This window comes from Aplidium turbinatum, chromosome 12 (assembly GCF_918807975.1).
Source record: "Aplidium turbinatum chromosome 12, kaAplTurb1.1, whole genome shotgun sequence".
Classification (NCBI taxonomy): domain Eukaryota; kingdom Metazoa; phylum Chordata; class Ascidiacea; order Aplousobranchia; family Polyclinidae; genus Aplidium; species Aplidium turbinatum.
This window is the reverse complement of record NC_137483.1, coordinates 11,267,880-11,285,260: the sequence shown is the minus strand read 5'-3', so window position 1 is coordinate 11,285,260 and position 17,381 is coordinate 11,267,880. Positions and strand designations below refer to the sequence as shown.

Genomic DNA, 17,381 nt, shown 5'->3' with positions numbered 1-17,381 from the left:
ATAGCCTATATTGACAAAGACTGAGAAAGCTTAATCCTGGAGGTTCAGAATAACAAACGCCTTTGATTCACTGACGCAGGTCAGGTTACCGCGATTAATAGAGTGAAGTACTTGTCTGTGAAATATGTTTTTAGGTTTGGCTTACACTATAGGCTAGACTTCTCGAAAACTACATGCCCAAATTTTTGAGTAATTGAATAAGTTAGTTTACAGGTGCGGTTGCACTTTATTTGACATTTGCATAACTATTATTTGAACGTAAAATTTAAGTTCATTCAAAGTTTTTGAAACATGCTGAAAGTTTTTGCCCAAATTTTTATCAAATTTTCGACTAACTGATAAGTTTGGAGGTGAGGTTGCACCCTGGCTCCTACGCCTATGCGTCTTAATGTTCGCGTTTTCTCACTCATATCTTTTTCTAGACCACTGCTATTTTGCCATGGACTGTATTGTTTTCGCAGTGATGCTCAAAATATAACTAAACTGAACACAATTGCCCTTACTCCTAATGACAAAAAAAAACTTCTTGAAATGCGTGAGAGGTTGCATTTCTCTCTCATTGAATTGTAAGTGGACAGCACAAAAACAATAAAGCATAAAAAGATTTTTTTATGTAACTTAATAAATTATCACAATTAAGTTATTGTAGGCTATATATTAAGTTAGAATACTGCACTGAAAAATCCGAGAGTTTATCCGAGTTATTAGGCTAACATATCTAACAGTTGCAACATTTATCTGATAAATACTAAAAGCAGAAACATCTTACAACCAAATTGGAAAGCGTCGTCTCTACTTAATCGGATCTTCTCCAAGAAAGCAGTTGCACAATTCGAACAGAAAAACAAGAGGCTAGTGCCAACTCGATATAAAGTGAAAACGAATAAATTTTCTAACAAAGGTTTTCCAACCTTTCTTTAACGGCAAGGTTTTTGATAATGCAGGACCTTCAGACTATACGAAATGATAGCCTAAAGACAAATAGTAAAGCGGGAAATTAGCGTGCAAGCATGAATGTCTATCAACACAGGTGAGAAATCGAAACTTAAACTTTTGTATTATTGTAAGTTACTGTATGCGATGATTGAGAAATTTCCTACAAAATGCATAGCCTGAGTGTAACCATAGGCTACTGTCAAAAACTAACCATAAAAGTACACTGCTTAGAAAAATGCAACACACAGAATTTTTGTCAGTGTAGAGTGGACTCCTTTGTAGTTTGCATCATATCAAATTCATACCACATTGTTCTCAACCGCTGCTTTTGTTGGTGCGATACTGATCAGCCAAGCCTCATGGGCGAAACACGTGTCTATCGCTGTCAATTCTTGCTACACTCAACTGCCGGGAAACACATTTTGTAAAGTGTTGACGGCTAGTGTGGAGGCTACACCGGTATGGTTAGCGAAACACAATGCTCGCTGTTCAATAGTGATTACGCTGACACCAGGAAGATCGCTCCTTTTCAACAAAATCAAGGCAGTCGGGCCAGTAAAGATGTGCTTGTTGCGCCTCGGCTCGGCAAGTCGAAGTGTGGACGGTTTCAGAAATGTGGAAGGTATACTTCAAACCATGACACATACTATTTTGTTTTGGAGCGCTTTTGAGGTCGAGTACCTCTTTCACTAACATTTTCTGTTACTTTCCGCTTTCTGTGTGATGAGTTGCTTGTATCGCGTAAGCCATTTCCTCGAGAACACTCGCTGTATAAATATTCGTGAAGATTCTTAAGAGTTTCAATTGTTGTTTGTAGTGAATTCTCATCGGAAACGTGGTACATCGCTTTTTTAATGTCAGAAAATAAATTACCGGCTTCTTCAACATACTTTTCCACCGAGACAAACTCCTCGTCTAAGTGCGCAGTGTCTTCAGTGTTGCCTTCAAGTTTGATTGGCGGTGCCTGGATGATTTCCAGCAAAATGTTAAAAGGCGGTTCCCTCACCACCTCTGTTGTTTCTCTGCTCTGGTTGAGAATGGCCGCAGTGTGTTGCTGATTGACTGCGGCAGTTTTCGTCTTCAACATTGCTCGATAGAAGTGATCTTTGATAATGTTTGGAGAGGGAAAGTACCTTACGTTTGATGTTGGGACAGCACAATCCTTCAGGAGCTCTGACTTGGTGTAGGACAAAATGGCGCTTTTCACTTGAGGTAGAGAACGTACTCCGTCCTGGACCAGTTCACCAATTTTGGAAACAATCCTAGGGTCAGTCATTTGTGAATATCCTGCCATCTACAAGAATAAGATCATTTTAAATTTAGTTTTTTAGCCAGCCGCATTTGCACATAGTTAGAAATACTTGTTACCCACCAATTAGGGGATGGCTAACATTTTGTGAAAACCGTCAAATTTATTCAAAACTCAGCAGAACGAAATATTATTAAGACTGACTTCTCCAACTTCGTGACCGGTATGATCCTCTTTGTTGGGGAACCTGACACGACAAGAGTACTCCTTGATGATTGGAGTTCCATCTTCAGTGAAGCCTCTCTTTATTACCTTTGCAGCCACTTTTTTCTGGTACAAGGTAATCTCAGGCGTAAACTATTAAAAAACGTGAGTTTAATTAATACAGTTGGTATGTAGAGATGGTTTAGTTACAATTTATTAGCTGAGACAGTGCCACATTTATTTCTTTGAATGCGCACTTGCTCAGTGCGCTCTCTTGCTAAAGAAAATTCAAGAACGATTTACACTAGAAATGCACTTAAAATAGCCAAAAAAATGGTTGATGGGTGAACGCGTTTACTACATGAATTTCTAAACATGTTTCAAGCTGCAGTCGTTGCCCTAAATGCAACGGATAAAAGCAGCCACACTCTCATCTGAGGATGACAATTTTTCGTTGCTCCAGCGAAAAATCATTTCTACAAAGTACGAATAAAACCATAAATCAAAATGGCAAACCTTATACTGAGGAAATCTGAAAGCTTCTGAGAGAGTTAAACTAGCTGGGCAGTCGCATTTCTTTGTACATTGAAACATTTTCCTTTGCCTTGGAGAATGTGTAGGGTCCAATAACTGAAATAATCGCCAGTTTAACACTGTATCTGTATGTTTCTCGGCAGCCGATTTGTAGCAAGAATTGACAGCGATAGACACGTGTTTCGCCCATGAGGCTGGGCTCATCAGTATCGCACCGTAGTGTTAAACTGTTTTATTTGCATCAACAGCGCACGGGTACAAATAATTGACACGGCGAGAGAGCACAAACAAACATAGCCAGGTCGAAGACTTTCAGAAACCGGCCTGCCACACCCCGCGGCGGCGGGGAGCGGCGTGATTTAGGGGTGACGATGCACCCGGAGGGGTAAGTCCACCAGCTTAGGTCGCGGGGGCTAGGCTGGGGAGTCGAGGTACCTGTGGAGGGAGAGTGTGGATCAAAAACGTTACATGACCCGTCCGCAAATTTAGAATGGCGGAGCGGGCCAGGGAGACAGGCTCTTTCTGCATTGCCCAGAAAGATGGCCTGCGACGGGCCGGGCGACCCGTCGCGTGTGGACGCTGGAACCGGCAGTAATTGACCGCCGGGCGGCGCCCACGTCTCCCTCACGCGACCTCGGCGCAGGTACTTGACTCTTGTTATACCCGGTCTGCCAGTAGGCAGAGCGGATAAAATTGGGGTCTACCACGAGGAAGAGAGCCAACTATTTAAGGATAATTTGGCTCTCGTGGCAAACAAAATTCAAATAAAAATGTGGAGCAGAGGCTCGATTTATCAATAGAAACAAAAAATATAGGTCGGAATGTAATACATACTCACTGGAGAAGAGTAAGCTTTGATTCGGCGAGCACGGATGTGCACTGGCCAGACGTTGACGCAGGTTCGCCCAGCTGGGTCGGGGAGGCTAGCGATTGAAACCAGAGGCACTGATAGGCTACATTACCAGAAAAAAGTAGAAAATTGGGGTGGAAATTTTGAGGCTGCATCGAGTTGATCAGGGGATCGTGTTGATCAATGCGTTGAAAGCAGAGCGAGGTTGATCCGAGCGGGCAAGAACAGCGTTACAAGGCGAAGGCAGCGTAAGATAATTCGAAACAATTGATTGATTAATACATAGAGATATAGTTTAGCCACAAATTTATTCGACCACCGGTTTACCAGTCAGTTTAACTCTTATCTTTGTGGAAAGAAAAGAGCCAACAAAACCAGCAGGCGCCAGGGCAGAGGACATTGTGAAGAAAGGGGCGTTCTTCCCGGCTATCAGCACAAGGCTGAGCACTCACTAGTACAGCGAGCAGTTGCGATTCGCTAACCATAACGGTGTAGCTTCCACGCTAGCCATTCAGACCATCCAATCAACAATTATGTTTCTCGGCAGCCGATTTGTAGCAAGAATTGACAGCGATAGACACGTGTTTCGCCCATGAGGCTGGGCTCATCAGTATCGCACCGTATTCTAGCCACAAATTTATTCGACCACCGCTTTACCAGTCAGTTTAATCGGCTGCCGAGAAACATATTGTTGATTGGATGGTCTGAATGGCTAGCGTGGAAGCTACACCGTTATGGTTAGCGAATCGCAACTGCTCGCTGTACTAGTGAGTGCTCAGCCTTGTGCTGATAGCCGGGAAAAACGCCCCTTTCTTCACACTGTATCTGTATTGTAAAAAAAAATTAACACAAGCTATTAATCGTTTCTAGCACTAGTTGCAACGTTTATCCGATAAAAGTGAAAGTAAAAGCAACAACAAACAGATTGATTTATTGCTTCACTGACGTTTCGCGCACCATGACAATGCGCATCCTCAGAGCGAATAACATACAAAATAAAATTTACAAAGTTATAGTGCTAGAAACGATAATTGTCCTGATAAACACTTAAAGTCTCAAACTGTTCAGTATACAGGTTAATTAGACAGAGGTGGCAACCTTTTGTAGAAGTTTGTGAAAACGTGGCTTTTTTAATTTATTGTTAGCTTGTCTGAAACTTGAAAAAAAAATTCTTGCGTCTCACTGTTTGTAAAAAAAGGTACTTTGAAGGAAAACTTCATTTTAAAACAAAGCTAATTTGCCGTTGTTTTGCCTTCAATTATTTTCTTATGGACTATACAAGTATACAGAAGTAGTGGAGTTACTTTTGATGAAACTAAAGATTGCTTCCTGAAAGCAACTTTGTAACAAGGCATAAAAAGCAATCGAAAGGAGAATCAGTCATAAACATCATGATATCAAAGCTACTTTCTTTCAAGGTCAAACGATATGACTGGGCTATTCCATCAGATAAAAAAGATTACACAGAAAAAACAACTGTCATAATAACTTGTGAAATAAAGCTAAAATATTTAAACAATCAAAATAATTTGTATAGCCTGTAGTATTCAGATTAGGCCACAAACCAAAGGTTTGCCAGTCCAACTGGAAAGCGCTAAGACCAAAGTGTGAAACAGATATGATGTTATATAAAAATGCACATGATTAGGAAATTTCAAAGAAAAAAACCTACTAACACGTTCTAGTGATCTTTGCTTGTCGTTCCTTGCTTTGTTACGATCTTTAGCATGCTGACATTCCCAGTAGTGATGGCTTATAGGAATAATAGGCATCCAACACGTATCATCCCATTTAACATGTTTTTTTGAACCACCTATAACATGCAAATATGAAATATTTATGTGTAATAACATGGAATATTATAACACATGACATTTTCGAACGTTCATTAAGCAATTAAGCATTAGAGTGGAGTGAAAAAAAATTTTTTTTTTCAAATCGAAAAATCAGATTAACCAAAAGTGGCGTATGGACCTAAAACCAACTTCTGAGAAGGTTTTGGGTTTGTGCCACCTACACTCAGGTGGCCCATAATTTTTAAAGGTCATCCGAGGGTCAAATTTCATGAAAATCCCATAACTTGGAAACCGGTTAAGCTAGAATGTTGGTCTTTGGCTTAAAATTTCCAGAAGGTCCATGTTTATATATGCTCTAATGCAACTTTTGTCTCTATTTTAACTACATAAGCCGATAATACTGTAATAAAAAATGACGTTTTAGTTTGAAAGATATGTAACGTGAAGAATTGAAAATGCTATATTTGAACTATTTGCACCCATAGTTATGTGTTAAGGCATAATAGGTACAAACTGACTGAGTACTGCTTAAAATACTTTCTAAGTAGTTGGTACATAGGATATGCAAGCAACAATCATGGATATGTGACAAAAAAACTCAATGACAAAAATAATGTAGCAAAGACTCCTACGCAATAATGTTACAATGTTATCTGACATTAAGTTTCAAAATTTACATTTCTGGTTTCCATGAAATTTATAATAAACTACTTACAATCAGGGTCACATTATAAAAATTATCATGTGGTGAAAAAATATTGAAAACCTCCTGAAAACATCAGGACTATCAAAGTCAGAAAAAATATGTTTCGACTCTGAGCCATTGCAAATTTGGGCAAGGCTGACTCTGCTTTGGTAAACACCCTTGCCAACCTTAAGCCACCACTGTTTGCAATAAGTGTTACAGAAACCATGACATCAACTCATTTATAATTACACGTATCCAATAACAATACACAGCCAGGGGCTCCAAGAGGGGGGGAAGTCGGGAATCTTTCCCCCCTAGCATAACATTGTAGCCTAAAGGAAAAACGAGTAGCTTTTCGTTTTTTCATGTTTGAGGGGGCCCATTTTTGCCACTAAAAATGATAGTGTACCAACTTAAAAAAAAACAATTTTTTGAAATAGGCAATTCCAAGTATTTTTCGATTATAGTATATGTAACTTCAAATGTATCTCATCAAGAACAAATCATTCTCGTATTAAGGTAGGCGATGTTAAACTGCTTCAAGACGTAAAATTTGGGTAGCCACTTTAACAAGTCGAAATTCTGCCACTGAAATTGACTAGAATAAAACCGCCAACCAATCATAAGCTACGGTTTAACTGACGTAAAAAATGGCGAAAAGAAGATGATAGAAAGCAAATTAAGTGATGGATTTTTTGTCAGCTGGTTGGCTTAGGGGTTAGGGCTAGAAAGTAGTAATTTCATTGACCCGGGTTCGATTCCCACTACTGCTATTGCTCTTTTTCTTCTGTAATTACCAAATAAAGTTCAAAACAAGCGTTAACTTTCTGGATGAATGCTAGAAGGATCACAATTGGACGGTAGCCTCTTATAACATGTTCTGATTGGTTGACGGTTGCATTGTAGTCATTCGCAGTGGCAGAATTTCGACTTGTTAAAGTGGCTACCTAAAATTTGATGCTGTTAAGCCTACTGATTTTGGCATCATCAATTTTCTATTGTTTTAACTTGACAACTGGTGCTGCTGCGTTTGGCTAAGCGTGTAGCCTACTATTTTTGCTTGACCAACGGAACCTTGACTTAAAAAACTGCGTTAGCCAGGCGTAAGTCCACCCTGTTAGCTCAGTGGTTATGCACCCGGCTCAAGATGACGCAGCGCTGGTTTGACTCTCGGGGTCATATCATTTTTGGAGTAATTGATCTACTGTAGCTTGTGTCATTTTCAAGTGTAACCAGGCCAGATAGAAAATTCAAAATAAAGCTGCCTCATTCAAGAAGCCTACTTGAGCAGTTTCAAATCCATGCTTCTCTGCATTTGTTTTTCCTTTACAATATTATGCTAGGGGGGAAAGTTTCCCGACTTTCCCCCTCTCAGAGCCCCTGGCTGTGTATTGCTATTGGATACGTGTAATTATAAATGAGTTGATGTCATGGTTTCTGTAACACTGATTGCAAACAGTGGTGGATTAAGGTTGGCAAGGGTCTTTACCAAACCAGTCAGCCTTGCCCAAATTTACAATGGATCAGAGTCGAAACATATTTTTTCTGACTTTGATAGTCCTGATGTTTTCAGGTTGAAGGTTTTCAATATTTTTTTCACCACATGATAAATTTTATAATGTGACCCTGATTGTAAGTAGTTTCTTATAAATTTCATAGAAACCAAAGATGTAAATTTTGAAACTTAATGTCAAATAACATTGTAACATTATTGCATAGGAGTCTTTGCTACATTATTTTTGTCATTGAGTTTTTTTTTGTCACATATTCATGATTGTTGCTTGCATATCCTTTGTACCAACTACTTAGAAAGTATTTTAAGCAGTACTCAGTCAGTTTGTACCTATTATGCCTTAACACATAACTATAGGTGCAAATAGTTCAAATATAGCATTTTCAATTCTTCACGTTAGATATCTTTCAAACTAAAACGTCATTTTTTATTATTATCAGCTTATGTAGTTAAAATAGAGACAAAAGTTGCATTAGAGCATATATAAACATGGACCTTCTGGAAATTTTAAGCCAAAAACCAACATTCTAGCTTAACCGGTTTCCAAGTTATGGGATTTTCATGAAATTTGACCCTCGGATGACCTTTAAAAATTATGGGCCACCTGGGTGTAGGTGGCACAAACCCAAAACCTTCTCAGAAGTTGGTTTTAGGTCCATACGCCACTTTTGGTTAATCTGATTTTTTGATTTGAAAAAAAAATTTTTTTTCACTCCACCCTATTAAGCATACTATGCAGTAACGTATGACAAGAGAATCACTTAAAATTACCACAGTTGCGTTTTTGTCGTTTTATAAACTTGGTTGTTGTTTTCTTTTCATATTCTTCCACGGCTTTCATGGCTTCTTCCCAAGAAGAAAACCACTGGAAATATAACGTTAATAAAAGAAAGATTATGAAAGAAGCCAAAATTCATTAAGATTTCATTAAAATTCATCTTCACCCAGAACTACTTCGCAAGGAATGGATGAAGCTTAATCGCCGGCGGACTGGAGTGGGCCGTTTCAATAGCAACAAGTTCCAATGGGGCCTCGCCGATTCACCATCTTGTGCGTGTGGCTTAGATTATCAGACTGCACACCACATTATCTACCATTGTCCTGTATATCGACCCCAGGACAGATATGTGGACCTCACAACGCTCGATGAACACACAATGCATTGGCTGCTGCGCCTGGATGTAACAACGTGATCTGTGGCGGCCTCAAACGCAAGAAGAATTAAGATGATTGGAAAGTATACAACATAATATTACACAAGAACGAACAACCTTTAAGTTTTTACGATTGCACCTTTATATCAAAACGTTGATCCAGATCTTCATTCATTCCATTCTGTTCCCCGGGAGTTTCAGTACTCATGCAAGTTACTTGTCGATCAGCCTTCAAATGCATAAAACAGTTAATTGATAGCGACAGTTTCTCACATCAAGATTTGCAAAATAAATATTCCCATTTTAGTTCAGAAGAAATCTAGCATAACGGATGAAAAGTGAAATATGAAAATTTTTAATCTAAAACCAATTCTTATCCAAACTCGCTTCTAAAACTAAACTTGATGTATAACACCACTAGTTACATGATGGGAAGGATAAGTTCAATATAGAACGGTTGCATGTAGAGTAGACTTGGTTGAACTCTTGACAAACAGTCATGTCATGGAACAATCCACAGCTGTCTATAATAGCTAGAGCTCAATAGAATTAGTCTATATTTGGGCAGTTACCAAAACTTCATCCACTGCAGGAAATTTGACACAATACTCGATCTTCGTAGACAGCTGAGAAGAATCGGTGGTTTCAGCACACAATGCACGCAGTGTAGTCTCAATCGTACGTTTTTTACTGGTTGTAACTTCTTTATCAGATATCTAAAAATACAACATAACACCCAGTTTGATACGCAACTGAGCAAACACATTGGAAACTTGATTAGATTTGGTAATCACCTTGATAATATGACCAGTCAAACACTTCAATGTTCTGTTTTTTCGCAGCCGATTGTAGCAAGAATTGACAGCGATAGACACGTATTTTGCCCAATCACCTATTTGGCAGGGCTCATCAGCATTGCACCACTAATTCATATCACAGACTATGTCCACTCCAGCACGATCATGAATATTTTTGCCCAAAAATATGGTAGTTAAGCCAAATATAATGTGATCACTTTGCTAAAAAGCCAATTGGCTGGAGTCCAAAGATGGATAAATACAGAGTTTTCCACGTGTACTTCACACGCAGAGTATATCTAGACTACCAGATACATACAGCAGTTTTTCCATACATCCTCTATATGGAAAAACTGCTGCGCAAACCCGGTTGAAATCAAGAAAAAGCTTCCTAACAGACGTTCAGCCACTAACCTCAACAAAAGAAGAAACAAGACTTAAGCAATGGAAACAACAATTCGAAAACGACCCATCATACACTGAAATGAAGATCCCACCATCAGAGTCCCTCCCCCCAGGAGCAAACGCTCCTTGGGCAAAGTGGAAAACATTAAATCGACTCCGAACCGGTGTTGGACGTACTAAGTCTGCAATGGTGGAGTGGGGCTACGACACGGGCCCTGCTGTATGTATCTGTGGCACCGAGCCCCAAACAGCGGACCACCTTCTTGTTTGCCCTCGGCTTGCCACCCGGTGCAGTAGGTGGGACCTGTCAGTGTACAACTCCGTTGCGGAAGAATGTGTCAATCTGTGGTGTATCAACAAACTTTAGAAGACTCGATAGAAGAAGAAGACCAGAAAAATCAGCAAAAGTTTTTTACATTAATTTAATCAAACAAAAAATCTAATGAAAAATATCAAGGGAAAACAACTTCAATTTCTAGGACACATGCTGCAAAAAGAAAAATTAGAACACCTCTCTCTCTCTCAGGCAAAATTGAAAAGAAACGTTCTCGAGGCAGACAAAGATTAACCTACTTAAACCAACACCAACATACGCCTAATACACATAGCAAAAGATCGAGAATGTTTGAAACTTTTAATACAAGAGGCAGTTAATGCTTGGAATCAAGTGCAACAATGAAAGAAGTATAACAGTACAGGCGTACAGCTAATGTGTTTATGTTTAATGTTTATGCAGACATCACGGAAATGAAGTGACAAAAAAAACCAGCCTGGAAGTAGATTCACTTATTCATCCATTTGTTTACAATAAAAAGGCTATCATCATGCTGTATTATATTTACTTACTTGAAAATTTGGAAATTTTATTGCTTTCAACAAGTAGAGTCTTGAGTGTTTAGTAATAATTTCATCGCCTTTTTCCTGAAAAATAAAGTTATCAAATTATTTTGACTACAATAATTATGGTTATAGGCGAATTTTTCGTAAACAATTCTTCGTAAAGCAATTGTTCGTAAGCAATTCTTCGTAAAACAATTGTTCGTAAACAGTTGTTGGTGAAATGAAATCCGTAAACGAATTTTTCATAAAGCATTTCTTCGTATACATCAAATCTCCATTGCATGCACGAATACATGCTTTGGGAAGAATTGTTTTACAAAGAATTAACTTTACAAAGAATTGTTTTATGAAAAATAGCTTACGAAGAATTGCTTCACGAAGAACTGTTTACGAAGAAAACGTCGGACACCAATAATTACGGTCTAGCTAGCATTAGAAACCATGATTGAGCAAATGACATGTTTAAAACTTTTGATTACAAGAGGGGCTGAAAAAATAAATTTGTAAAATTATCTTACAGAAAGTAATTAGGCTACCCTGAACGGGTCTGCTACTATTCGGTGAGTCCGACTCGGTGAGTTCCTAACCTCTAAGCCCTAACTCCAACCCCTAACCTTAAAACGGCAATAATAATTAGGCTACGGTACCCGATAATTTAAAAAAAAAAATTGAAAAAATCCCCCGTTAAGGTTACGGACTCACCGAATCGGACTCACCGAAACGGGCCATTCCGACCCTGAACAGACAACAGCGCATGCCAGTTTACTTTTATTTGCTAACTGTACGTCTACTTGTTGAATCGACAATGTTGCATTCTAATAAAAATACAACAGGTTAAGCTAGGTAGGCCTACTTACAGAGGTAACAATTTTTCCATTTGAGAAGAGAGTTCTTTTCACAACGACATACGGAGTGTGTGCATAATCCCATGAAACAGTTCGACATCTTGCCAAAGCTGAAACAGCAAAGCAAATACACTCAAAATGCTGTTGAAAAAAATGTGTAAACATTTGTATTCACAATGAAATATCAGGTAAAATTTATCTCCAACTGCAAAAGGCTTTCTGAACAACCCACTTAGGCTATGTTCCATTCATGTAGAATTTGAACAATTGACACAAGCTTGCACCATAATTATGTTTCTTATATGAAGCCATCTAATTAAGATTTTACATAATTAGAAAGAGAACCAAAAGTAGCACACGCGTTTATGGGTAATTCGTGGGATCCCTATTAAATAGTAAATATAAATAGGCGATACTTTCTTCGAATTCACCAAGAATTCTAAATCTTACCCCAGCCTGTTTCTGCCTAGGTTTAGAAATAATAACTTATTGGCCTACCAATTTCAGTGAACTGTCGGCGTGTAAACTTTGATATAGTTTTTTTCTCAAACTGCTTGACGGCTTGAAGAGCATCAGCTTCAGTGTTGAACCACTGCATAAAAATACAAAAAATTGTTTTTAGGTAGGCTATTTATTGTGGGTCTGCTACTATTCAGTGAGTCCGGTTCGGTGAGTCCGATTCAGTGAGTCTGATTCGGTGAGTTCCCAACCGCTAACCCCTAATCCTAACCCCAAACCCTAAAACGGCAATGATAATTCAGCTACGGTACCGTACCCAATAATTTAAAAAAAAATAAAAAAATTCCCTGTTAAGGGATCGAACTCACCGAAACGGGCCATGCCGATTTATTGTATGTTATAAGTTTGGGCCATAGGATATGCAACAACTCTATTCAAAGATGACTACGGTACGGTAGTAGAGGAAAAAATGAATAGGAAACAAAATAGGGGCAAACCACCAAGAATTTCGACTAATGATATTAAACACGGGTCACGACTTGATTACAAAACTGCAAGAGAAAAATCTCACAACAGAGAAATTTCATGCTTCTTTGCTTCCAACCCTCAACGAGAGGAAGGAACCTGATGATGATAGTTTTGGAAGAAAAATAATTTTAGTGTATTATAGACAGATGGTAGACACCTTGATTAGATTGAATGACAATATGACATTATTCAAAAGACAATATGATAAACTAACAAAGTAGCATAACATATTAAACCAAAACGTTCTCTGCAAAGCTTTCTGCCCTTATCATAAAATAACCTAATATGTATAAACAAAAGAACACATACTGTAACTGTATTCAGTTTATTAAATGTTATTAGAAAACAACTGGAAAACTACATTTTGAGCAATTGTTCTTACGTTTTCTGAAATTATTGCTTTTTCAGTCATTTTTTCAAGTTTCAAACTTTTCAAATTAAGCTTAACAAGCTCTTGCACCCAAGTTTTGTTATACTTGCAAGAAACCTGCTATAAGGAATTAAAAAGCCAGGTAAAACATAACAGTTAGGTTTCTCGGCAGCCGATTTGTAACAAGAATTGACAGCGATAGACACGTGTTTCGCCCATGAGGCTGGGCTCATCAGTATCGCACCGTATTCTGCCACAAATTTATTCGACCACCGCTTTACCAGTCAGTTTAACTCTTATTTTTGTGGAAACAAAGAAAGAGCCAACAAAACCAGCAGGCGCCAGGGCAGAGGACATTGTGAAGAAAGGGGCGTTCTTCCCGGCTATCAGCACAAGGCTGAGCACTCACTAGTACAGCGAGCAACTGCGATTCGCCAACCATAACGGTGTAGCTTCCACGCTAGCCATTCAGACTTTCCAATCAACAATATGTTTCTCGGCAGCCGATTTGTAGCAAGAATTGACAGCGATAGACACGTGTTTCGCCCATGAGGCTGGGCTCATCAGTATCGCACCGTATTCTGCCACAAATTTATTCGACCACCGCTTTACCAGTCAGTTTAACTCTTATTTTTGTGGAAACAAAGAAAGAGCCAACAAAACCAGCAGGCGCCAGGGCAGAGGACATTGTGAAGAAAGGGGCGTTCTTCCCGGCTATCAGCACAAGGCTGAGCACTCACTAGTACAGCGAGCAACTGCGATTCGCCAACCATAACGGTGTAGCTTCCACGCTAGCTATTCAGACTTTCCAATCAACAATATGTTTCTCGGCAGCCGATTTGTAGCAAGAATTGACAGCGATAGACACGTGTTTCGCCCATGAGGCTGGGCTCATCAGTATCGCACCGTATTCTGCCACAAATTTATTCGACCACCGCTTTACCAGTCAGTTTAACTCTTATTTTTGTGGAAACAAAGAAAGCACAATGCAGCACAAAACGCCTACTGAGTTAATGCTGCCACAGCAAATTCGGAAAAAGCACAAGATTTAAGAAAAAAAAGCACAAGATTTGGATACAAAAGCACAAGATTGCAAAATTGAACCTTTGCGACCCATTTTGTGCCAATTTGAAGAATAACATGACTCTGAAATCAACAGTTTAAAAGAGAAGATAGGCTACATGCTTACTAATCACTGTTTTCTTTCGATGCGTGGTCTTTAATTTAATATCACAAATCTTTTACATATCGATCAGTTTTGTCTTCTTGTATCGAACTTTTAAAATCAGGATCATTCAACCATTGACGATTAAAAGGCTGTTTATAGGCCTACCACTTCTTCGTTTTCGGACTTGGTTTTGAATGATTTGGTTTCGGATTTTGAATGATTGTCATTATTTTTCGCTGCTTTTGTTATGTAGTATCGAGCAACACAAACTCTGAGTCTGACGACGAGCACATAGTACCGTACTCTCTGGACTCTTCAGATCAAATTTTTAGCTAATCTTGTCAGGCTTAATAACTCAATGAGTAAAATTGGTCAATATGCCTAAGTACGGTACCAGAAACCTAGTTACCAAAACCTTCTAGTACCAGTCCTTAATTCTCTACCAAACTCAAACCATGGTAGCAACGATTAATTTGACTTTAATAAAAAAAAAACACAAGATTTAGCCAAAAATCGATCGGAAAGCACAAGAACACAAGATTAAAAGTAAAAACACAAGATCTTGTGCTAAAACACAAGCTGTGGCCCCACTGCTACTGAGTACTGGGAGCCAATGTTGCCACTCTCTCGCCATGGAAAAGGGATGCAACCTAGTTCATACCCTGAACAGTTCGTACCCTGAAAAGATTGAGAGAAAAAATTAAAAAAAGCGAAAGTTGCTTATTGCAGTTTCCGCAAACATTTTAAAATTCCCTCCCTGAAAAGATCGAGAGAAAGATAGTACAAAGCCAAAGTCGCTGATCGCAGTTTCCACTAACCCTCGCTGATTGCAGTTTCCGCAAACATTTTTCTGCAGTGCACTTTCCGCTAACCCCATCGTATTATTTTAATGTTTATCGTAAATATATCCTCCAGCATCTTTGAAGCGTTCTGCTAGGAGTTCTTTCCAAATGCGCACCTATTAGTGCACATCCCTGGAAAGGTAATTTAATACTGAATCCGATGCATGTAAAATTTAAGTGGCACGTGTTGCGGATTAAAGTTTTATTTAAAGTGCCTCTGACAGGTAAATAAATTTGCTAAATTTACCTAAGATACCAAAAAGATGACACTAACAAACTTCCCTGACCAGCCAATCGTAAAAAATATCAACATGCTACTTAGTTACACGCTTGCAAACTTTCGTTGACATCGGCGAATCTGGCACTCATTCAATTGCGAAAATAAAAATGGCAACACCGCTGTGACGTCACAGTAAGTGGGAAGGATACATTCTTTCTCTGTGATGACTTGGTGAAGTATGGTACGGCTACTGCAAAACGTGAATGTGTGGGGCTCTGTTGGTCTAAAGCATGTGCATTGTGCAAATTAAGAATTACCGAAATGAAAAAGTGAACTTATTATTACTATCAGGTTTCGATCAAATAGGTTGAGTTTACTTTTATCAAACAGCATCTCAATTCAATAGGGCTACAATTTTCATACTTTTTTATTTGTCCTAATCTGGCTATAGCCATTTGCAGTGTAACAACAGTATCTCACAAACAGCACCTTTAATTTATGGTTGAGGCAATGCCTACAAATTGCTGTTTATGTGACATTGTCAGTGACAAAGACCGTGTGCTGTCTTTTCCCACTTTCTCACAAAACAAGGTAGGCTACTGAGAAGAAAATGATCAAAGTTTTCTTCAAGTGTTCGAAAGTGGGATGGGCCATACAAAACTAGTCGTATATGTTCACTTCAGTGAAGATGATTTTGTTAATACCACTAAAGTAAAAATGCCTACAGGCATGTGTTGGAGTGTATACTACAAGGTGATGCTCTCGGAACCAACAATCGGATTGTGATGCCGCCATGCATTGTTTGGCAAATCCGAAACAATTTTAAAGTCCAGATGGCCGTTACACAGGATTTCAATGGCCAACTGAAGGCACATTATGAGAGAGAGAGAGAACTTTTATTTATTTTTGAATAGTGATGATGAACTAAATATGAATGATGATTCGTACGATTTCTTCATTTTTCACTTAAAGTATACTTTAGGTTTTGTAGGAACGTATCCAGTAGGCTACAGTTTTATTAAACTGCAAAAAACAATAAATCTTCGAAAAAAGCAACCGCTTGTACCAATTCCGACCAAACTGTGATCCACTAATTACATCAAGGAAGCGTTTGTTTTATCCGTTGCGAACGACGTCCACTTAGGATGACGTAATACCACCAAATTCGTCCCAGAACAGTGAAATATGGAGTTTTGCCTGTGGTGGCGCTGCGGAGCAGTCGTTTGATTAAATTACGCCCTAACCAGTCGAGTTACGAGGTTAAGATTAAAAAGTTTGCTAAGTATAATTCTGCGCTAGGAAATGCTTTAAAAAGTTACTATACTTGGATCCAACCTGTCAGGGGCACTTTAAGATTTTTCGAATGTATGTCTGGTCGCATTTTATGCCTCGCTCTTATTCACGGATAACTTTTTTAGGTGGAAAGCGGAAAATTTATTCTGTCAGAATGACGGTGGTGTGAAAAACACCAGTGGCGTACCGTGACCACTTTGACAGGGTGTTCAGTGACGGCAAAGCAACAGCGGGGGATCTGGGGGGCCTCCCCCAGAAAATTTTTAAAATTACCATTGAATTTAGTGCGTTCAGAAAGCATTTTCAGCACAAATTCTGAACATGAACAGAACTGACAAAAATAATGTTGTCGGAATGGAGAAGAATACAAAATACTAAAATAGATATTTATTTGACAGCGCATTGAATGAAAGACTTAATAATATCAAACATTAAGTTGCATTTCTAAAGTCACATAGCCTACTTCAGTTCAGTTTTTACTTCCGACCATCAAAACGAACAATATTACTTGCCATAACACAGCAGGAGTCTGAAAAAACGCGAAAGTTAAAGCGTGCTCGAGATGGAAATGATTTACTTCATGCAAGGATTAAGCACGGTCGCAACTCCTTGAGAAATGTACAAGCGAATTAAAAACAAACAGGTGAAAGTTAAAACAAAAAACAATAGCAAAGCAATTCGATAATAAAC

General features: G+C 38.8%; 1 protein-coding gene across 2 annotated transcripts; it reads right to left on the bottom strand.

Annotated features, from left to right (window-relative positions):
• Positions 1-591: 591 nt before the first annotated feature.
• On the bottom strand, positions 592-13,283 carry LOC145780950 (uncharacterized). 2 transcript variants are annotated; one of them, XM_082592629.1, is made up of 11 exons: positions 13,181-13,283; positions 12,310-12,403; positions 11,824-11,921; positions 10,973-11,047; positions 9,497-9,640; positions 9,064-9,153; positions 8,542-8,635; positions 5,450-5,586; positions 2,906-3,019; positions 2,390-2,542; positions 592-2,230 (listed from the first exon to the last, which is right to left on the bottom strand). In XM_082592629.1, the coding sequence occupies exons 1-11, from the start codon at positions 13,208-13,210 to the stop codon at positions 1,583-1,585; spliced, it is 1,677 nt and encodes a 558-aa protein (XP_082448755.1). In that variant the 5' UTR covers positions 13,211-13,283; the 3' UTR covers positions 592-1,582. The 2 variants fall into 2 exon arrangements, with proteins under 2 accessions (XP_082448755.1, XP_082448756.1); XM_082592630.1 differs by lacking the exon at positions 2,906-3,019.
• Between the last annotated feature and the right edge of the window lie 4,098 nt (positions 13,284-17,381).